Source organism: Delphinus delphis, chromosome 11, assembly GCF_949987515.2.
Source record: "Delphinus delphis chromosome 11, mDelDel1.2, whole genome shotgun sequence".
In the NCBI taxonomy this organism is placed as follows: Eukaryota; Metazoa; Chordata; class Mammalia; order Artiodactyla; family Delphinidae; genus Delphinus; species Delphinus delphis.
The window spans coordinates 56,147,040-56,170,591 of record NC_082693.1 but is presented as its reverse complement, the minus strand read 5'-3'; the positions used below and the strand labels follow the sequence as shown (position 1 = coordinate 56,170,591).

General features: G+C 42.4%; 1 protein-coding gene across 4 annotated transcripts in view; it reads left to right on the top strand.

Moving 5' to 3' along the window:
• The window catches only part of PTPRB (protein tyrosine phosphatase receptor type B), a 117,669-nt gene that overhangs the window by 57,829 nt on the left and 36,288 nt on the right, over positions 1-23,552 (top strand). For all 4 annotated transcript variants that reach the window (XM_060025236.1, XM_060025234.1, XM_060025235.1 and 1 more), the window contains 10 exons: positions 1,400-1,663; positions 5,674-5,937; positions 6,470-6,733; positions 7,527-7,790; positions 9,952-10,221; positions 14,047-14,310; positions 16,128-16,391; positions 17,135-17,416; positions 21,024-21,302; positions 21,818-21,967. In XM_060025236.1, the coding sequence (XP_059881219.1) occupies positions 1,400-1,663; positions 5,674-5,937; positions 6,470-6,733; positions 7,527-7,790; positions 9,952-10,221; positions 14,047-14,310; positions 16,128-16,391; positions 17,135-17,416; positions 21,024-21,302; positions 21,818-21,967 (2,565 nt within the window). The remainder of the gene's footprint in view (positions 1-1,399; positions 1,664-5,673; positions 5,938-6,469; positions 6,734-7,526; positions 7,791-9,951; positions 10,222-14,046; positions 14,311-16,127; positions 16,392-17,134; positions 17,417-21,023; positions 21,303-21,817; positions 21,968-23,552) is intronic.

Here is a 23,552-nt window from a genome sequence, read left to right as displayed (position 1 = left end):
TTTTTTTTAAACATGAATTTATATTTTTGGTGAAACTTTTAATAATTATATCTTTTCTAATAAAATGTTAATAGTTGCAAATATTCCCAGCAGTTTTGAAAAACAAGCATAGTTATTCTGAGAACAACCAAGGGATATACAGATGGTTTGATGGACGAAAGAAGGACAGGGGAAAAAAAAGGACGGAAGGCATCAATACATAAATAGAATGGCTAAAAGTTCAATGTTATATCTGGGAAATGTCCATATGCGTGCAACAGCATTAGCAGAATTATTTAGTAGAGTGCTGTTTATAATTTTGGTGATGGATAAGTGCTTGTAAATGCACAGAAGACTTTGGGGATTAAACCGCAACGTCAGAGCATATTAGATGAGAAGGATTCTCAGAGGTCATCTAGCCGAATCCCGTCCGTTATATGTGATGTAGGGATATTGACAATTATATGAAAATATATAGCTGAAGTCAGTCAACCAATGATGAAAACAGTAGCGCAGTTCATATATACTATATATTTTATTCTTATATTCACTACTGACAGTACTATTTGTCATGCATTTATTTCTAATACATGGAACAACTATTATTCAATACCATGATTCTTAATTTGCAGACTGTACTTCTAGGCAGGGAACTCTTTACAGTCATCCACATCTTTTCCATTTTTGTGTACTTGGAAAATAGTTGGTTCTTAGTAAATGCTTGTGACGCTAAAACCCCAACTGAGAGAAGCACATAATTATGGTGGACATCAGAAAGGCCATTATTGCCACAGCATGTCTTTCTGCCCTCAAGTCCGGTCTCCAGACTTATTGCTTCCAGGATAGGCGTTTAGGTTTATTTCTCACCACTAGAGGGCAGGAAATGCTTTGCGAAGGGAAATACAACCCCTTCACCTGTGTAAATGATTAGACTCCCCAGGAATAAATAAATTAATCACAAGAAGGTCGAAGCTATCCCAATGTCTAAGACTTTTAGAAAAGCTATTGCACTCTTCACCTTTCCCCTCAAAAACCTTTCTTTATTGATGGGTTTGGTTCAAGCTCTTTCATTTAGATAGTTAATGTCTGTTCCCTTTCCTACATAGGGGACTTCCTGACACGTTCACATAAAAAACCCTCCACTTAAAATACTTTACAAACAACCACACCATAAAAATGCAGTAGCAGCATCCTTGTATTTAAGAGGCATCCAAAAGACTTCCTTGGATTTTTATCTTGGTTAATCTTATGATGTAAGAACTCTCAGCTTCCAGAAGCTACAGTGAAATCGTCACCCTTCCTTGACCTCATAGGTAATCAGATCTCCTGAGTCCACACTGTTTTTGCCCACCGCAATAGATGACTCAGACTTTTGACTGTGCCTTTCTTTTTTAAATTTTCTCCCCCTGTTAAATCCCAGTCCCTTCCAGTGTGAGTGGAGTAAGGGTGAACAACTCTGGTCGCAATGACTACCTCAGTATATCCTGGCTGCCTGCTCCTGGAGACGTGGATAACTACGTGGTGACACTCTCCCACGATGGCAGGGTGGTTCAGTCCCTCGTGATTGCCAAGTCTGTCAGCGAATGTTCCTTCAGCTCCCTCACCCCGGGTCGCCTCTACAATGTGACCATAACGACGAGGAGTGGCAAGTATGAAAATCACTCCTTCGGCCAAGAGCGGACAGGTGAGGATCTCAGGAGGTTCAGGCTCTATGAGAGCCAGCCGGCTATGTGGTTCAGGGCGTCACAGATCTGCAGCAATTCTGTAATGAGGGGATTAAAGACCGTTGAGATCACATTATTATGGCGTCTTCGTATTTTCACGCAAGAAGTTCCTTATGTGAGTAGATGTTACCTTTAAAGTAAGATGAACACCATTTTCGTGGCTAGAATTCATAGTATATTCAAATACAGTAACAGGTATTTCTGTTTAGGGTTGCTAGACCCTGGCTCTATGGATGTTCACTTATTTAATCCTTATAAAGTCCTTCTTGAGGTAGTTGTGGTTATTATTCCCATTTTACAGATTCTGATAAGAATCTGATAAAAGCCATTCACTCTCTTTCCAAAGAAATGCACATACCTGCCCTATCCCCAACAAGTTCACGGACAATTTGGGGGTTACTACTTTCCTAAAGTCTACCCACGAAGCACTGGGTGAAAACCAAGGCTCAGGGTAACTTGTCCAACTGTTTAACTTGTTAAACAGCCGGTGCACTTCAGATCCTGGATTTGAACCCAGTTCTGAATGACTCCAGAGCCTACAAAGCTCTCTGTCCTGAAATCCTTCCTGAAATGTCTGTTGGTCAAGACCACTGTTCATCCTTTTTCACACAAGGTGAAGATGTGAACCTTTATAATTCTGGGACTAAGAGCAAACTCTTAGCAAAGGCTTTGAAGGCCTGGTTGGTCTTCGATGTGCTAGAAAGAGCTAAGTTTAGACAACTACTGTTTTCCCAATATACTTATGCTTCCTGGGGTTTACATCTGAGATTTCTGCTTAAGGTGAGGTTAATATTTTATCAAATCTTTCCTGCTGATCTATGGTTTGATATTTGCATTTTAAAATGTCAGTTTTTCCATGAGAATCTGGGACAACTGACACCATCCAGTGCCCCAGCACAGGGTCTGGAGCCTAGTAGGCTCCAGAGTCATTCATTGAGTAATGAATGTTTGGTAAATGAATAATCAGAAATCACCTAGATCAGGGTTTTTCACCCAGTGCTTCGTGGGTAGACCTTAGGAAAGTAGTAACCCCCAAATTGTCCGTGAACTTGTTGGGGATGGGGCAGGTATGTGCATTTCTTTGGAAAGAGAGTGAATGGCTTTTATCAGATTCTCATAGTTTCTGTGACCTCAGAAAGTTAAGAACCACTGATTTACATTGTTACAGCATGCTAGCATTGAAAGTGTCCTTAGAATGATCTAATCCCGGGCTTCCCTGGTGGCGCAGTTGTTGGGAGTCCGCCTGCCAATGCAGGGGACATGGGTTCGTGCCCCGGTCCGGGAGGATCCCACGTGCCGCGGAGTGGCTGGGCCCGTGAGCCATGGCCGCTGAGCCTGCGCGTCTGGAGCCTGTGCTCCGCAACGGGAGAGGCCACAACAGTGAGAGGTCCGCATACCGCAAAAAAAAAAAAAAAAAGAATGATCTAATCCCATCTCATTTGAGTTAAAGTCCCAGAGAGAAACTGTGGCTTCTCCAAGGTCACACGGTTGAGCAGTAGCCAAACCCTACCGCACTCCAGGGCTGTTTCCACTACGTCATGCTCTCCCTGAAAGCACTAGTCAGGGATATAAAGAGATAGTCCCTACCCTCAAATTATTACGTATTGTGCTGATAAGCGCGATACTGACTGAGATCTGATTTTTATTTACAAAGCAGCCTTATGTCAGTGTCTTCTGTTGATTAATTTTTGCCAGCAATTAAAGGATATGTCATCCAACCACTAGCCCCTTGCTGCCCCTTGGTGTCAATTCATGAGTGTTTCCTATTCACATGACCTTCATATTGCAAGGCCTTGTGCTAGGATTGATTTTAAATGCAAGAAGAGTGATCCTTTATTCAAAGCACCCTTTTGATGCTTTACCAACGTGAACTTGGATTTGGCACGTGACTAATCAAGGCAAACCACTGCCCCTGACAAGTCAGTTTAACTGGAGAGTCGTGTCTGAGTTGTTGCCTTGTTGATTTTGGCTGATTGTCTCAATGCCGTCTACATTTCGGGTGAAAGTGTCAATATTTCTAATTCCGTATCACATCATCTCACCATACAGCAAGGCAAGTCCCACAAATTACCCGCAGTTCTACCTGGAGAGCCCCTTACTGACTTAGCATGGTATTCAGTCTGGTTTTTCTTCCTGCTTTGCCTTCAGTAAATTGCCTGGATCGTTGACCTTTCTTAGCCCATACTTACAGTGTCACTTCAGAATTTCTTCTGTACGAGTCTGTGATGACTAAATTCTAGCAACACTCTGATTGGTTCCAGATAAATATCTTGAAAAAAAGCACACCTGCCCTTGCTCCATATCTGTGGTGAGATATATTCCAGTACAAAAACCAGCACACATAAGCCAACAAAGGATAGTAATGCAACTTGTAGGTGTTAAGAAGCTTCATGAAAAATGTAGCTTAGATACCAAAATATTGAAATTTCTGGGTCATTTCATGCTTTGGAAGAAAGTGGAAGAGAAAACTTGGACATAGGCGTGGCATGTGGTCAGAGCAGAAATCCCTTAACATAAACCAGACACAGACAGAGGCTACCCAATCCAGAGAACATGCTAGTATTAAGATAGAAATTTAGGGCCCTGGATCTGATTGAGTTCATACTTCTTTTCAATGCTCCTTCTCATTAATATTTATAAAATCCAGTTATAGCCAAATAGTAATGAATCGAGGGCCTACTTTTGAATTAAAATACAGCCCCAAATGAAAAATTAGAATATGCTTAATATCATGCTCAAAATACAGAATTGCCTTATTTTACTGTGTTCCTGTTAACAAGCACTGATTGATTGATTGATCAACTGAGAAAAAACCCATGGGTGCACAGATTGGTTTGTTCGTTTGTTTATATGTTTATGGGGAATGTCAGGTGCACAAAGTTGGATTAATCATAATTCTTGGTTCAGGATCCTGTGCGTCAGTTGCCACTGCTATTTGTTTTTTGGCATTTAATTAAATTTAGACATTTAGTTAATAATTTTTAGTAATTTAATATGTACTTGAGAAACCACTAGCCAAAATAAAAGCTAGGGACTTGATAATAATCTATATCAGATCATGTATTTCACACCTCACTGGTCCATCCCAAAGTAACCATCATCTTCACTCTTATTTTTCTCTCTTGCCTTCCATCCTGCAGTTTTATTATTTATGTAATCCTAAAATTATATTTTTAAAATTTTAGTTGTTTTAATACAAAAAAAGGTATTTTTTATGCAGTATGTAATCTTTGGGGACTAAGATTTTTCACTTAGTATTATCTTGATAAGATTCATCCATATTTTGTGTTTTGATATTAAGGGCGAAATCCATATTTTTGTGTTTTGAGTTAAGAAAAATTGTGACTGCTGTATAGTATTTCACTGTGTTTATATACCATTTCATTCATCCAATCTCCTGTAGATGGGCATCCTCTCTCACACTTGGTTTTATCAAGTTTTTAGTTTTGCCAACCAAATGGATGTAAAATGGTATTGTGCCACAGCCCTGACTTGCATTTCCCTTGATCACCAATGACGTTGAACATCTTTTCATGTATTAGTTACCATATGTGTTTCCTCATCTTCCATTTTTCTTTTGGATTGTGTATACTCTTCTTGGTAACTTAGTGTCATATCTTGAGTCACCAAGGTATGCTGGAATTGTTAATATCATTGCCATCATTCATATTAATCATCAGTTATTATGTTTAATGCTCCGTTTTGTACATGACACTTTGTGTAGGCTAAGAACAGGATTAGAATTAATTCATCAGGTCTGTAAAGAGATCCATTTAATCAGTCCAAACTGATTAAACTGATAACAGTCTTTCCCCTCCAGAAATTTGTGATCTGAAGGTCTAAGATTTTTCTTTTAAATGCACACAGTAAAAATCTACTCACTTTCCTTTATCGTCCCGTGTTGTCATCTGTGATCAATTGCTCCCTCAGAACCATTAAATCCCTAGCTGTTTTCTGTTCTCTTTTGCAGTGCCTGACAAGGTCCAGGGAGTTAGTATCAGCAACTCAGCCAGGAGCGACTATTTAAAGGTATCCTGGGTACATGCCACTGGAGACTTTGATCACTATGAAGTCACCATTAAAAACAAAAACAACTTCATTCAGACGAAAAGCATTCCCAAGTCTGAAAACGAGTGTATATTTGTTAAGCTAGTCCCTGGACGGTTGTACAGTGTCACTGTTACTACAAAAAGTGGACAATATGAAGCCAGTGAACAAGGGAATGGAAGAACAAGTAAGTGGAAAGATTGCAAAATTTGGTAGTTGGTTGGGACTTGAAGGTCATCGAGTAAATAATTTATCTGAACCTTGAATTTTCTCTGCTTACTGATCAGTAAATTACATTCCCAGTTAGTCTCAGTTGGAGCCAACATCGTTCAGCCAAGCCATGGCCTGTAATTACAGAATATTTATTGGCAGATGAAAGCAAGCATAGTGGGGTAGCAGGAACACCAAGTTTCTCATTTTTCTTCCCTGTCCTCCTGCATTGTGGCATTTAAAGTTCTAGATGTCTTGATTTATCCTAGGATTGAGATCAAAACTCATTTTACAATTATATTCTACCAATACTTAGCATGTAAGATTTATGCCAGAAAAAAAATTACAATTGTAATAGTTGCTTCCAATTTTTCTTGTTTAATTATGCATGAAGTAGCTGAAGTGGTTTATTCGGGAAAGGGAGATGTTTGCCAGTTCTGTGAATGTGATTCATAAATTATTGTGCAGTAAACTCTGATCAGTCACTTCCCTGAAATGTCTTCTCATAGTCCCGGAGGCTGTTAAGGATCTCACATTGCACAACAGGAGCACTGAGGACCTTCAGGTGACATGGACACGAGCTGATGGGGACGTCGACCAGTATGAGATCCAACTGCTCTTCAACGATATGAAAGTATTTCCTCCTTTTCACCTTGTCAATACCGCAACTGAGTATCGATTCACCTCCCTCACACCAGGGCGTCAGTATAAAATGCTTGTCTTGACGATCAGTGGAGATGTACAGCAGTCAGCCTTCATTGAGGGCTTCACAGGTAATTGGAAATCTGGCTCTAGAACCTGACTAGATACTGTGGTGTATTTAGCATGTTGGGTAGCCAGGCGTTTTGGTTGAGGATTTAAAGGGCTAAGGGGTTGGGGGGTGGCAAGAAGGGAGAAGGTTATCTTGATAGTGACAATAATGTTGTCCGAGCTGGTTTAGCAAAACTAAAGTATGATGTAGGGGGAGAAAAAAAAGCTTTCTGAAAAATAACATTGAATTGATATAAATAGCTGTTGCCTGTGAGGCTTACAGATTAAATATAAATAACCTGATTGGTTGGTTGGATAGTCCTTCTTTGGAACTCTATTAGGAGTGTTGCTATAATAGTTAACATTTATTAAGAGTTTACTGTGAACTAGACACACAGCCAAGTACTTTATATGTACATTTTGTTCAGTCCTAACAATTTCGTGGGCTGGTCGCTATTATTATCATTGCTGTTTCTCGGATAAGGAAACTGAAACTTACAAGGGTTAAGCAGTTTGCCTATAGTCCCACAACTAGTAGATAAGAAAACCAAGATTTGGACCAAGTCAATCTAGTTAGCGCCCACTATATAACTGGCATTCTTCATTTCCACTCACTGGCCTTGATGTCCCTCTAAACTTCCCCCATCAACTTCAGCTCAAGCAGAAAAGTCAGAGAAAAATGGTAGATTGATACCAATGTTTTTCATATGTATTTTTTCAGTAGATGCCAAAAGGTAGGAAGCACGAAACTTTTAGTTGAAAATTTCCACAGTTCATTCTCTAAGTGATGGTTTTTAAATTTATTCTCTTTTTTAGTTCCTAGTGTTGTCAAAAATATTCACGTTTCTCCCAACGGGGCGACAGATAGCCTGACGGTGAACTGGACTCCAGGTGGAGGGGACGTGGATTCCTACACGGTGTCAGCGTTCAGGCAGAATCAAAAGGTTGAGTCTCAGACCGTCCCCAAGCTTGTCTCTGAGCACACGTTCCACAGGCTGGAGGCTGGGGAGCAGTACCGGATCGTGATCACCTCGGTCAGCGGGTCCCAGAAGAACCAGGTAGATGCGCTCGGGCGTACAGGTAAGCGTCCCCCTGGAGAAGGGCCAAATAGTTCTCCATAATGGGACGATGGATGGGCTTGGCCACTCACAAATGGAAAATACCCAAATTCAAAACCACTAAGTTCGTACAATTCAATGTGGTTTCAAGAGCCTTTCTCATATTTTTTTTCTTTGCATTTTTGTTTCTGAATAGAGTGATTCAAAAACAAATGAAAGGTAATTAGAAACGAAATCATGTGAATAGATTTTTATACTTGCTAAGGGATATAGTAGTTGATTCTCTAACTCTGCGTGTTTCAAAGTTTTACCCCTGTCTCAAAATTCTTCAAAGAAAAACACACCTATGCCATCTACTTCATTTGTGATGAATTAATAATGTATCTGTTTATTTATATTAATATCACTATTCACATAGTACTTTCAAAACAAACATAAGCTATCAGCACCACTATAAATGCCAGGCATTTAAAATGATCTTTAACCATACTACAAGGTAGAGATCATTATCTTCAATTTATAGATGAGGAAAGTAAGGCTTAGAAAGTTTATAAAACATTATCAAGGATACATGTAATAAGACCTAGAGCTATAATTCAAATCTAGGTCTGTCTGGCTCCAAGCGTCATGCTCTCTCTACTGTGATACAATATGTACTAGATGTCTTCCGTTCTCATGACCACTTATTTAGTTGTGGGGCATGGGCCTCTGTACTGTGCCCTTCTCTGTGTCTGTTTCATATACGTATATCTCCAACTATATGTCAAGCACTATGTTAGAAAATGGGAATTCAGCAGCAAGATAGAGCCCCTGACCAAAGAAGCTTACGATATAGTGGAGTCAGGTAAAAGGCAACTAAAGTATAGCATGATAAGTGCTAAAATAAAAGTAATGTCAGGATACTATAGGAGCAAACAAAAAGAGTCAGGGAAGGCTTCCAGGAGGAGGTAACATTTTAAAAGATACTAAGAAATTATCCTGGTGAAGTATGTGTTGATCTGGTTCCAGCAGAACAGCAAAGGCCTGGACGGAAGAGAAAGCATGGCACATTTGCGGAGCTGTACACTACTTATGCTAGAATAACGATGTGAGCCATGTGGCCAAGTAGGTAGATGGACCTAATTTCGAAGGGCCTTGTATGCCTTGTTAAAGGGTTTAGAATTGTGGATAGCGATTAAAGGGCCATCAGCATGGCATGCTATGAGAATCTGCCAGACACTGTGTACAGTTAGAAACAGTGGGAAGTGAGGAAACAAGAGACTTGCAGTACTGTGGGTGAGAGATGATAGTGTCCTAGGCTAGTGAGGAAGAGAAGGAGAGAAGTGGAAAGACCCAAGAGATGTAAGATTTAGGAGACAGGAATGACAAGACTCGTGTCTGATTCTGTAGAAAGGTGAGTGTGACAAGTTTCTGGCTTGGATCAAGACTTGGACCAAGACTTGGACCAACAAAGGGCAATGAGGAGGTGGTGGGAGGGAGATGAGCAGTTCAGTCTGGGCATCTTGAGGGTTGGGGGGGCGGTGTCTGTGGAACATCCAGAGAGGGATGTCATTTGCAAAAATAGATGAGAGATCTGAACTGAGAGTTTAAATTTGGGAGTCATCACCACATGGCTAACAATTCAAACCATGGGAGTGGATGAGATCTCTTAAGGATATTATGTAGAATGAGAAAAACTGTAAGTTTAGGACATAAAATATTATTAACAAATAATACTATCTGGCCTCTCACATCAGGAGCTGTAGCACAAACACTGTTATATGCTACTGCTTAGGTCAAGGCTTAAAGCTTTGACCTGAGTTAATCTTGGGAATGAAAGTCTAAACAAGCAACACCATTCAGTCATCCAAACTGTATTCATTGAATGTAAATTTGTTCAGCATTCTTCCACTTTCTAGATACATCGATATGCATCACTCTGCATATTTATCAGTGTCACTTCCACTAGTTTTTCTACTTGTTTGACTTCAAGATCCGTCTAAATCAGAGAAAGAAAAAAAAAGAGAATCTAAGCAGTTATACAGATAATTCAGGCCAAGAAATACTTTCTCCTAAGGGCACATGGAAAGTGTCAATGATGCAACCATGAGGCATCATCTTCCATCTGCAGTTGATTTAGGGAAGTTTTTCTCAATTGGTTACTTAACCCTAAGTGATGGAACTGGCCTCTCTTTTCTTTGCAGTCCCAGCGTCCGTCCAGGGAATAACTGCAGACAATGCATACAGCAGTCACTCCTTAATAGTAAGTTGGCAGAAAGCTGTTGGTGTGGCAGAAAGATATGATATCCTGCTTCTAAGTGAAAATGGGATCCTCCTAAGTAACACATCAGAGGCAGCCACGACTAAGCAGCACAAATTTGAAGACCTAACCCCAGGAAAGAAATACAAGATACAGATCCTAACCGTCAGTGGAGGCCTCTTTAGCAAGGAAGCCCAGACTGAAGGCCGGACAGGTAATTCGCACAGCTTGTTGTTTCGTACAACACCTCCCTGTCTTGCTATTCCTTAAGAACTGTAGGGCCAAAGGGATGAAGCAACACTGGGAGATGATATATATTTCTTGACACAGCAGGGACATTCACCGTGATTTGCCACTTCCGCCAGTCGGCCTATTCACACAGCTTTCAGCCCACCACACTCCAATTCAGATTTTGCATCAAAACTGGCTCTATTCATTTCTTATTTCTGCTGTAATAAATTGCCACAAACTTTGCAGCTTCAAACAACACGGATTTATTATCTTATAGTTCTGGAGATCAGAATCTGAAAATAGGTTTTATGGGGCTAAAATCAAGGCGTCAGGTCGCAAAAGGACTGTGTTTCTTCTAGAGACCTCGTGGGGAGAAGCCATTCCTCACCCTTTTCAGCTTCTAGAGGCCACTCACATTCCTTGCAGCAGTGGCCTCACTCCAACCGCTGTGTCTGTCACCATATCGCCTTCTCTGCTCTCTTGCCTCCCTCTTCCATCTTTTAAGGACTCTTGTGATCACACTGGTCACCATTCAGACAATCCAGGATAATCTCAAGATCCTGAACTTAACCACATCTGCAAAGTCCCTTTTGTCACATAAGGTAACATATTCACAGGTTTCGGGGATTAGGACATGGGCATCTTTGGGGGCCATTATTCAGACAGCACCACTGGTCTAACTGATTATTTATTTATTAAGCACCCAGGTCTGAAAGGGGTTTGATGTCGATAGGGACATAAAGCTAAGTTAGGCATGCTTCTCGCCCTGGAAGAAGTGACTGACAATTGGGGGAGACAGACACATGGACAAATAATGTCAACACATTGTGATAAGGGTTGTTTGTGAGAGAGGGATGTCCAGCATCAAGGGGAGCATGGAGTCAGGTGGAATTGGGAAGTCTTCTTGAAAGTGACCTTTCGGTACTGTCATGAAGGATGAAGCAATTCTCCACGTGGAGAAAAGCTAGAAGGACACCCAGTGCAGACAGACGACCATGTGCCAAGACAGGGAGGTGTGAGAAGGAGCAGGGAGATTTTGCGGTGGCCGAAGTGTGTGTTACATGGTGGAGACGTGAGGCTGGAAAGGCAGGTTCGGGCCAGATTAGATAGTGCCTGGCGTGCCTTCCTCAGGAATTTATTTTTCATCTTATAAAATAAATAAAAGGAGACAATAAAAATTTTTCAGCCAGAGAGTGAACGTTCTGTAATAAAAATTTGTACTTTTAAAAAAAAAGGTAGGGGCTTCCCTGGTGGCGCAGTGGTTGAGAATCTGCCTGCTAATGCAGGGGACACGGGTTCAAGCCCTGGTCTGGGAGGATCCCACATGCCGCGGAGCAACTAAGCCCGTGAGCCACAACTACTGAGCCTGCGCATCTGGAGCCTGTGCTCCGCAACAAGAGAGGCCGCGATAGTGAGAGGCCCGTGCACTGCGATGAAGAGTGGCCCCCGCTTGCCACAACTAGAGAAAGCCCTCGCACAGAAACGAAGACCCAACACAGCAAAAATTAATTAATTAATTAATAAACTCCTATTCCCAACATCTTCTTAAAAAAAAAAATGGCCCACAACTTCAGAATTATTCTAAATAAACTAGTCTAAGCATGTAAATAATAATTGTTGTTGCTAATAAATAAAATGGATGCTTCTAAAAAAATAAATAAATATTAAAAAAAAAGGTAAATCAGATGGCGATGGGGGATAGATTGAATGGAGAAGAGACCAAAGGTGGGGAGACAGTCTCATAAATGAACTTGTTATTGATCACCTGCTGTGTGCCAGGCACTGTCCTAAATCCTGGATACACAGAAATGAATAAAACAGCCTCATAGTCATGAAGGCTATATTCTAGTAGGGGAGAAAGGCAATGAAGAAAATAAAGAAGTAAAAAATGTAGTACGTTAAATGGGAATAAATACTGAGGAGAAAATTAAAGCAGGAAGTGGGTTAGCAAGTGCTAGACGCTAACAATTTTAGATAGTACAGTCCTGAAAGGTTTTGTTGAGAAGGTGACATTTGAGTAAAGGTCTGAAAGAAGTCAGAAAGAGGACCGTGTAGATATCTGGGGAAGAGCGTCCCGAAGCAGAGCAAACAGCAAGGCGAAGAACCTGAGCTGGGGGCGTTGGAGAAGCAGCAATGAGGCCACTATTGGTAGAGCACAGTGAGTGACGGCAAAGTGAGGGGAGGTGGTCAGAGAGGTAACTGGGGTCCTAAGATGATGGCAGTCATAGAAACGATAAGGGTCCAAAGCAGAACTAATGCAGGGGCCCTGATGAAGAATAGTAGATATAGTCAAGAAATAGTCCTGCATTAGATAAGATGGCATTTGGTGGCTGGGTAGAGTATAAAAGGAGGAACAGAAGAAGATTCTACAGTTTCTACCTGGCAGAAGATGATTCTATTAACTGAGATAAGAGAAGCAGGAGGAGAGAGTGTCAAGGAAAAAGATACAGGCCTCAGTTCTGAACTGAGTTTGTGATGTCTGAATGTCTTGCAGAGAGAGGTGATCAATAGGTTATTGATAATAGGGGTCCTGAGCTCAGAAAAGTGAGCTGGAGATAAAGATTTGGACAAAAATTCTAGTTAAATCCATGTTTTAGTCTGTTCAGCATGCTATAACGAGAATACCGTAAACTGGGTGGCTTAAACAACAGACATGATTTCTGGAGGCTGGAAGTTCTGGAGGCTGGAAGTTCAAGGTCAAGGCTCCAGCAGATTTGGTGTCTGGTGAGGGCCCATTTTCTGGATCACAGCGAGCATCTTCTCACCGTGTCCTCACATGGTGGGAAGGATGAGAGAGCCCTCTGGGGTCTCTTTTATAAGGCACTGATCCCACTCATGAGGTCTCCACCCTCATGGCCTAATCATCTTCCATTCGCTACCCCCTGAAACCATCATTTTGGCCTTTAGGCTTCAACATGAATTTCCAGGAGGGTAGGGGTGGAGACACAAACATGCAGGCCATAGCGAGCCATAAAGTGAATGAGACTGACTGTTTCGCTAATGTTATAGAATATGAAGGAGACAAAGGCTGAAACCATGGGAAATACCAACTTTTAAGGATCTGGCGTAAGGAGAGGGGAAAAGCAAAAGAGCCTGAGAAAGTGTTTGGAGAAGAGAACCCAGGAGAGAGGAGACAGATGTCCTGTTCTATTTCCACTGGCATCTTAAGACTTCCATGGTATCAGACAGCATCTGTGCCAACAGTTTGGAAGCAGGTCATTTCACCTTGCCAGCAGGTAGCACGGAAGGCCAAAAAGGTTCCAAAATCCTAATGTAAACCTTTTTTAAAAAATGGTTTTGGCTTTTCCTCTTCCTTCTCTTTCCCATGTCTCTGAATCTAGTTTTCTTTTTCTGCCTGATTTTCCCTTTCTTTCATACCTAGTCTCTCCTTCCCACTGCCCTTCCCTCCAATGGTCATTTCTTAGCTCTCAGAGGGCACTCAGAGATAGATTGCTGGTCTCTGATCTAGTTCCTAGTACTGGAAAAACATTTAGTCACACAGGTCAGACTAACATTTATTTTACATGCAAAAAATGTCTTTAAAGATAGTTTTCCATTAGTGGGGTTTTTTGTTGTTGTTGTTCTCTTGTGGTTTTGCTTTTTAACATTAACGGCTTCAGCCTCGCTAATTCACATTATTCGGATTTCTTTGCTCTGGGGTCTCCATGTAGTCAATATTCTTAAAGGCAGGGATGGTGTGTTTTGAGCTGCTTGATGGAGTGTGGCCATCTAGGCACCAACCCCGGGCTGGGTCAGGGTGGGCTGTACCAAAACTCAGTCTCATTCTCTTTCTCCTCAACCTTTCTAGTCCCAGCAGCTGTCACCAACCTGAGGATCACAGAGAACGCCACCAGACACCTGTCCTTCAGCTGGACCCCCTCAGAGGGGGAGCTCAAATGGTACAACATCTTTCTGTACAACCCAGATCGAACTCTTCAGGAGCGAGCTCAAGTTGGCCCGCAAGTCCAGAGCTTCTCTTTCCAGAACTTGCTACAAGGTCGAATGTACAAAATGGTGATTGTAACTCACAGTGGGGAGCTGTCTAATGAGTCTTCCATATTCGGTAGAACAGGTAAGACCTGAACCCAAGCTGTAATGAATAGCAGGGAAATTGTCACAGTACTCACTGGCTTTTCCTTGATTTGTCCTTAGTTTCCTGTTCTACCCAGGGTGTAGCTTTGTATGAAATTTGTGACCTTTATATGAAATTTCTGACCCTAAATCAGACCTTTGATTATATATCAGAATAGTTTTTGCACTGGTTTTTGCTTTGTTTCCTACACGTGCTTACCTCATAGAGTTTAGTGAGAAAAATGAATCTGGCTCCTCTACTTGCCAGCAAACTGCTACGCGAGGGTTATAACCCATCAGGGCTTAATTCAAGCTGTGCCTTTCAGCTTTCTACAGGAAATAGATGGAGTGGAGAGCAGGTCCAAAGAAGGGCAGCTACAAATGGGGCCAACAAGCAAAGACTGCTGTGAATCAGAAACACAGCACTAGATGAAGTGAACACAAGAGTTCCAGGAAAATGAGAGAGAGAAACATCTCTGGGTTTTGCAAATAAGAAACTGAATCTACTCTTTCTCCATAATTTGAGTCCATTATCTCATTTTTTCTATTCAATTTTTATTCTTTTTGAAAATATTTATTTATTTATTTGACTGCGCCGGGTCTTAGTTGCGGCATGTGATCTCTTGAGTTGAAGCATGCATGTGGGATCTAGTCCCCTGAGCAGGGATGGAACCCCGGCCCCCTGCATTGGGAGCGCTGAGCCTTAGCCACTGGACCACTAGGGAAGTCCCCAATTTTTATTCTTAATTGACAGTTGTTTTTGAGTGCTCTTGTGTGCCAGGCACTGGGCTCACTGTTGCACTAGGAGAGTAAACAAGACTCACAGGGCCCCTGACCTCACAGGGCTCTACACTAGCAGAGAGGAGGAGGGGACGGGACTGCAGATTTTAAAGGGTGATGATTTTGGAACGCCTTAAATCCTCTGAAGGAAATAAACATTATGTTATGACACAGCGTGACTCGGCAGGACAAGACTTAGAGACCCCTTTAGACAGAGAAGGCTTTTCAGCTGAGACCCGAAGGTGAGAGGAGCCATGGGAAGAGCTCATTTTAGTCACTCAGCAGGAGTTCTCAGCTTGTCTTCTGAGGGAATGAAAAAGAGCAGTGGATAAGCCATGAGTGGAATTTCCTAGATGTTACCATCTTCAGGGCCATCTGCCCTAGGCACGTCTTCCCTTATCTGCTCATTAATGTTTAAAATTCCTCCAACAAGGGGCAACAGTCTTCACTCTCCAAAGAATCATGAAGCTTACATACCCACGGGACAAGTGCCAGCCTGACTAATTTATACTATGGTAGAAATGACTGTTAACACTTCACTTCCCAAGTGAGGTTCCATCAGTATAGATTTTGGGGGAAGAAAGGGCTGAGAGAGAGAACTGAGAACCTAAGAGAGGATGGAGAGGAAGTAAAGAGGCCCAGAGAGGGATGTTATGGGATGGTGGCCCAAGTGAGATGGGCCAGACTGGAAGGGGCAGGAACATTTTATGAACAACTTTCAGGGCTTTTTATATCCTAAGTTATGAACTATTTGACCAGTCTTAGCCATTTCTGAAGATTTCACTTTATATGTTTACCAGAAGACATGTAGCGAGCATACAGAAGTCACCACCTCTTGTGCTTTGTTTTATTTTAATTTGTGCCAGGTCTCTAGACCACATGCCCCTAAACTCAAGTGACCTGAAGTAGAAGCAAGATCTGACTCTACAATAAGCACTACTCACTGTACACCCAACACAGCTCATGTTTTCACCTGTGGGCCAAAATGCCTTTGTTTCTATCTGTCTTGTTTTTAGTAAAGGTTGTCCTTCTCTTAAGTCCCAGCCTCTGTGAGTAACCTCAAGGGATCCAATCGAAACATGACAGACAGTCTCTGGTTCAGCTGGAGTCCAGCCTCTGGGGACTTCGACTTTTATGAACTGATTCTCTATAACCCCAATGGCACAAAGAAGGAAAACTGGAAAGACAAGGACCTGACGGAGTGGCGTTTCCATGGCCTCGTTCCCGGAAGGAAATACACGCTGTGTGTGATAACTCATAGTGGAGATCTCAGCAACAAGGTCACGGGGGAGAGCAGAACAGGTAAGAAGCCCAGTGGCCAATGGCCAAGTGTTGGTGGGAAGTAGCTTCCGCAGGCATGTTTTAATTACGGTTTTATTAATAAGAAATAAAATCGGTAATGATGTACCATGTGCTAGCCCCTGAACTTGGGAAGGCTCTGTGATAGAATGGGTGAAGGAGACAGACTTTGGGTGAAAAGATCTAGGTCCTTGGCTTAGCTCTACCACTTACCTGTGTGAAGCTGGGCAAGTCACCGAGCATCTCTAAGCCTCAGCTTTCTTATCTGTAAAATGGGGATAGTCATATACATCATCATTGTGTTACTATGATCAGTGCTTTCTAAATTTTCTTATTTCTTGGGCACACACAGATAACATTGGTATCTGTGTACCACCCTGGGGTCAATGAACAAGGCTCTCTGCAATTGGATATAACTGTCTGTGGACTCTAGCCTTCACATCCCCAAATCTGATGGAATAAATATCTTCTCATACTTGTAATCCATTCAGGGCAAGCTCATGCTCCACAGCACCCTGGTAAAAACTCTCTGGTTATAAAAATTAAAGAAAATGTACATAAAACACTTGAGGACAGTGTCTCACACGTAGTAAACACTGTCAATGGAAGCTCTTGTTATTATGTTATCATATTACCTCTTCCTATGAAGTACGTTAAACGTATGTCTGATGTCGCTCAGCTGTCTTATTTATATATGTTATGGCATAGAAGTGATTGCATGATTTTTTACTTGCTCACACATACAGCCCCAAGTCCTCCCAGTCTTATGTCATTTGCTGATGTTGCGAACACATCGTTGGCCATCACCTGGAAAGGGCCACCGGACTGGACAGACTATGATGACTTTGAGCTGCAGTGGTTCCCCAGAGATGCCGTCACAGTCTTCAACCCCTACAGCAACAGAAAATCAGAAGGACGCATCGTGTATGGCCTTCGTCCAGGGAGATCTTATCAATTCAGTGTCAAGACTGTCAGTGGTGATTCCTGGAAAACCTACAGCAAACCAATTTTTGGATCTGTGAGGACAAGTATGACATGTCTTGATTCTCAGATGAAGTGGGGAGGAAGTATGTGTTGCAACATCTTATTCCAATGGGGCTTGGTTTAAATCCACATTTTTACCTGAAATAGGTTAGATTTGAATTCAGACAGAAGTTCTATATAGATTTGTTCATTTATTCAACTTTAACAAGAAATAATCTCTGCCCTCATGGAGCTTACAGTTGAGTGGGAGGTACTATCATTAACAAGACATTTTGGGTGTGATGAAGGAAGTATTTGGCACTAGAGAAACACAGGGTAAAGGCATCTGACCCAATAAAAGGGAGCTTCCTAGAAGAAGAAACATCCAAATCAAAACCCAAGGAAAGGGCTTCCCTGGTGGCACAGTGGTTGAGAGTCCGCCTGCCGATGCAGGGGACACGGGTTCGTGCCCCGGTCCGGGAAGATCCCACATGCCGCGGAGTGGCTGGGCCCGTGAGCCATGGCCACTGGGCCTGTGCGTCCGGAGCCTGTGCTCCGCAATGGGAGAGGCCACGACTGTGAGAGGCCCACGTACCGCAAAAAAAAAAAAACACCCAAGGAAAGAGTAAGACTCACTGGGTGGAGATGAAGAAAGAAGTAAAGAATGTTCCAGGTAGAGAGAATAAAAGATTCCAAAACCAGGCAGGAGGCAGAATAGAAAGGAGTTTAGTTGGCCAGAGGATAATAGGTAAGGATTAGGAGAAACAGGTCATACAATGTCTTGTGAGCCATGGTGATGATTTTGAACCTCAGTCCATTGGAGCCACTGAAGGATTTTCAGCCGAGATATAATCAAATTTGCATTTTAGAAAGTCACTATGGGGGTGGAACAGAGAACAGATCGAAAGGGGCAAACTAGAAACAGAGGGACTGGTTAGGACATACTGCTGTAAATTCTAAAGATGAAAATACTTCAACAATAAAGTACATATCAGTTTCTTCCCCAAGGGTTTTTTTTTTTTTTTTTTTTTTTTTTGCAGTACGCGGGCCTCTCACTGTTGTGGCCTCTCCCATTGCGGAGCACAGGCTCCGGACGCACAAGCTCAGTGGCCATGGCTCACGGGCCCAGCCGCTCCACGGCATGTGGGACCCTCCCGGGGGCACGAACCCGCGTCCCCCGCATTGGCAGGTGGACTCTCAACCACCGCGCCACCAGGGAAGCCCCCACACAAGGCATTTTGAGATAAATACCACAGACCTCAAAGAAACAGAAGTTTTTGGTATAGGAACCTCAATCCAAATATTTATTTTTCAATAATACCCAGTAAATGTAGTTTCTGAGATCAGATCAAATAGTTATTGGTTATTGATAAAATACGAAGTTGAAAATTAGAAATTTAAGCCAATAGCTGTTTTGTTAATTCAACAAACATTCATGCTACAAAAATTATAACTCTTTGGATATTGTATCCAAAGAGCAGTTTGGGATCAGATAGGTGTGTGTCAAGAGAAATATGTGAAAAAGAACGAAGAGTTTTAGTTTATAGCCAGATCAAGAGGGGTTTGCAGTGGCATATTGTGGGCTGTGTGATTGAATCACAGGTGTTAGAATCCGAGAGCTCAGTTGAGGTTGGGCTGGTCAGATCGCATCTGGAATATTGTATTCGGTCCTGGATGCTAGAATTTAAGAGAAGCATTTACCAAATGGGGCGTGCCCAAGAGGAAAGCAGCCGGCGCCAAGAGGGGCTCGATGCTGAGTTTTACGGGGAATGGCGGAATGAACTGTGAGGGTTGCATTAGTTCAGATTGGGTTTGGCTGTGGGTAACAGAAGACCAGAGGATTAAACAAAACAGAAGTTGAGAATTCTCATGTAAAATCATTCCAGTGCCCCATTTCTCACAAACACACTCCAGCCATGCTGAACAGCTTGCACTGCTCCACCAGCCACCTTCCCACTCCTCCCAGCACCACCCTTGGTGCCCAGGTTCGTGGTTTTCTCTGCCTAAAATGCCCCTCTCCCAATATCTAGGCGAGGTGTCATCTCTGCGAGAAAGGCTTTGCTAACTCCTGCCCACCGCTAACGCCGGAAGCAGAAAGTTGTCTGTCACTTCACACAGCATCCTCTTCCCCATTTCTTCTGGTACATTCTCTTTTCTACCTTGTATTATGACTGGTTTGGACTCATCTCCCTTCCTAGAGGTTACAGCTAATATCTTATTCACTTCTGTACTGTTGACAGTCTCTAGAAGGGCACATCGCACACAGTAGGTACTTGTTTCTTAGTGAATGGAGATGTAACCTGAGTCTTGGAAAACAGGCAGGATTTAGAGGTGAAAAGGAGGAGAGACAAGGAACTGAGGGAAGAGATCAAAGCAAATTTCCATATTATACTTTGTGTAAATTATCAGAATTATGGATTAGGCAGGATGTTTTCAAAGAATTTCTCCAAAGCTGAAAGAGGAGGTGTCTTTGGGTCTCAGCTGTGACTTGGTTTGAAGGGAGCTCAAAAGATTAACACGCAATTAATGTTTGAAAAGACACAATTATTGTCTGCCTCAAAGGCCAATTCTTCCTCTATCCTGAAAAATCCTCGGCTTGATTTTTTTTCCTAAATCATCCTCATCTAACCTGCTGTGACTTAGCTTACATTTATAGACCTTGATATGAGACAGGAATTCGCTCAGTAGCACGCAGATGCCGAGTGTTTGGTGAGGACAGTGACTCCTGTAACAAAGCACGTGTCAGGGGAAGGGGGGTCGTGCTCCAAACCAGAGCAACAGGTGCTGCCGCTGGGAGGGCCAAGTAGGTCTACACATAGTTCCCAGAAGAGCATGTATAACGGGGTAACCTACACGGTTTGGTTGTTAACTTGCACGGTCACGTGACTGCTTTTCTTTCAGACTCATGGTTGTGTCACTCACAGGAACAAATCAGCTGCCATTCAAGTCCCTACTGAGTCAGGCACTCTGTCAGGCAGAGGAAAGTGAACGACCATAAGCACAGGGGGATGAAACAGGGGGATGGAAGAGTCTGGCATATGTGGGGAATCACAGCAGTTCAGTCCCTGGAGCATGGCGTGTGAGCAGGGAGGGGCAGGCGAAAAATGGAAGACAGGGACAGAAGCCAGATGCAGAAGGTAAAAACGTCAGCAATGCCATTTCTTTCCTCATTTTAAGAACTAACATTTATTGAGCAGTGAGCGCGCCAGCCACTGTGCTGGGTGGCTGTGCATGTTTCAGCTCATTGAGTCGTTACAGTAACCATAGGAAGTAGGTATTCTTCATTTCCCCACTTTACAGATAGGGCACAGATATGTTAAATCACCTGCCCACGAGTGGTCGCTGGCAAATAGAATTTGAATTCAGGCAGATCAAGCTGCACCTCTCGGCTACTCTGCCCCACCTTCTATCTGACTTCTGCCACTTGATTTCAGTGCCCACGTGTTTCCAGTCACAATGGTACCCGGTGATTTTTCTAAAGGGACAGAATTTTAATGTTTAGTGTTTCTCAAAGTGGAGTCTCCTAGGCAGAAATCCCCTTGGACATCTATGAAAGACAATTCACATGAAGATTGAGAATTATTTGTTTAGGTCTCTGAGCTACTTGGAGCCAAAGGAGCTAAAAGGATGTCTCACAGAGTTGTGAAAAGTGTCTCTTCCTGTCTCCTTTAGAGCCAGACAAGATACAGAATCTGCATTGCCGTCCTCAGAACTCCACGGCCATTGCCTGTTCTTGGATCCCTCCCGATTCTGACTTTGATGGGTACAGCATTGAGTGCCGGAAAATGGACACTCAAGAAGTTGAGTTCTCCAGAAAGTTGGAGAAAGAAAAATCTCTGCTTAACATCATGATGCTAGTGCCCCATAAGAGATACCTGGTGTCCATCAAGGTGCAGTCAGCCGGCATGAGCAGTGAGGTGGTCGAAGACAGCACCATCACCATGATAGACCGTAAGTGTCCCCGGAGGCGGGCACAGGGCGTGTGCCTTTCTCCGTGGTATCCACCACCCCTGTTCACGTGCATATGGCTCACCCACATTAGTGTGTCTTGTTGTCACTTGAAGAGGATCTGAAAGGCTCTGGGAAGTAGAAACACTTCTCTGTGTAACGCATCCTGGCAGCAAACAAGTTAAATGATCTTAAAGAACCTGAATGAGTTAGTATTTAAATACATCTCTTTGCCTGACACAGTTAGAGCCATAATGGAGCTTTTAAGCAGTTTGATGCTACAACTCCAGGAAATCCTGCTGAGGAGCTGCCTCTTTCATTATGTTTAATGTGCTACTGGCAAATCACTTCCTCTGCCTGCTTCCCTTCAGGAGAGGAGGAGGTTTTCTTGATTCCAAGCATTACACACACACGCACACAGTCTGATGTAGGTGAGTAGAGATCTTCATTTCACTGATAGTTTATACGTAAAAGCATAGTTGTGACCCTTCTTGGTTCCCTCCCCACCCTTCTTCCAGGCCCTCCTCCTCCACCTCCACATATTCGGGTGAATAAAAAGGATGTGCTAATTAGCAAATCTTCCATCAACTTTACTTTCAACTGCAGCTGGTTCAGTGACACCAATGGAGCTGTGAAATACTTCACAGTGGTGGTGAGAGAGGCTGACGGTAAGTGATCACGAATTAACTCTGCTGTAAGACACAGGATTACTTTCCCAAAAGTCACTGTGGGAGCTCCTTTTGTGACAAGTTTTTAAAAGAAGAAAACTGAATTTCTATGTCATTTCACTTTCTCTCTGCTGGATGCAGGGAGATGTAACAGAAAACTGCTCAAAGGTTCTTTCCGCAATAAAGCCTATTATCTGCTGGGTTTAATTATTAAATGGGTGAGTAATATTAATAGCAACTACATCAGTAATAACAGTAACCATCATTTCTTGAGCCCGTACTATGTGCCAGGCACTGTTGGAAGTGCATGGCATGTATTGACTCATTCAGTCTTTGCTACTTATTCAGTCCCGTTCAGCTCCCTTGTTCTGCCATTAAGCAGCTATATGCTTCTTCTGCCTTCTCCATTTCCTGGCTCAATACCTGCACCAATCATACACTCCCAAACCACCCACCAATTCACAAAAATATTCAAAAGCTTAAAAGAGGGGAAAAAATGATCATGAAGAGCATTCCTCCTTTCTCTACTGAATTTTCAATAATATGTTTCATTATCTAGTCCACTAAATTATTCAGTGTTACCCAATCCTTATGGATCAGGCAAATACTAGGTAATTCTTATAATAACATTCCATACAACCACCCGGTATGATCTTTAGAGCTTATTACATCAGCATTTATCAAATCATCTGCAGGAGTTCTGTATCTGGGGACACACATGTCCATATGTGTATTTGCCACTGAGGTCTTGTGTGTTATTTCTCCAAAACAGATGTCTGTGTCTGGAATGACATTAATATATTCTACATGTCTTATATTTTTCAAAATTGTTTAAGGTGCTGCACTGGAGTTTCTTATGCATCCCAGACTATTTTGACTATTTTAACCCATTTGTGGGCAGTGGGAAGTTTTAAACCTGCCATGACAAATGTTGGAGCTAAACAGTATTTCGTTCTCACTGTGTATTTTTACATTTTATTTAATTGTACTGGAGCTGGTTATGCATAATTAATTCAATAATTTCAAGGGTCAGTGCTGCATTCCAAGTTTCCTCACACATCCTAATTGGAGATAAATAGGTTAACTGTAGAGAGACTTTAAATTTAAGTAGGCTGCCCTGAAGACAGTGTTTTCCTACCTGAATATAAGGCAGTAGCTGAAAAAAAGTAATACCCCAGAATTCAGCCTCGTGTGCTCCAGCCAGGTGGGTTTCAATTATTGATGTCCATGGAGATGGGCTGTGCTCCCCCTGGTGGTCTAAGATAACAACCCATCTCACAGAACTGTCATTTACAGCATATATACTCTTCCTAAAGGCAACCTTCCTTTTAATTACTGCCAACAGGATAATATTTCTAAGATCCATTCATTTTTGAGCAAATTTTATTAAACAATAAAAGTTTAATAAATTGAGATTGAGTCCAGGACATAAAGAAGCCCCACAGTACCACTCCTTAAAGTTCACTGTAAATGGTATCCAATCTCTATAATATTTTCCTTCCTAATTATGCTTTCCTCCAGCCAACATCAAAACGAGTTTGCAGTGCCAAAACACACAGCAGGCTGGGTGGACAGGGGAAGAGTT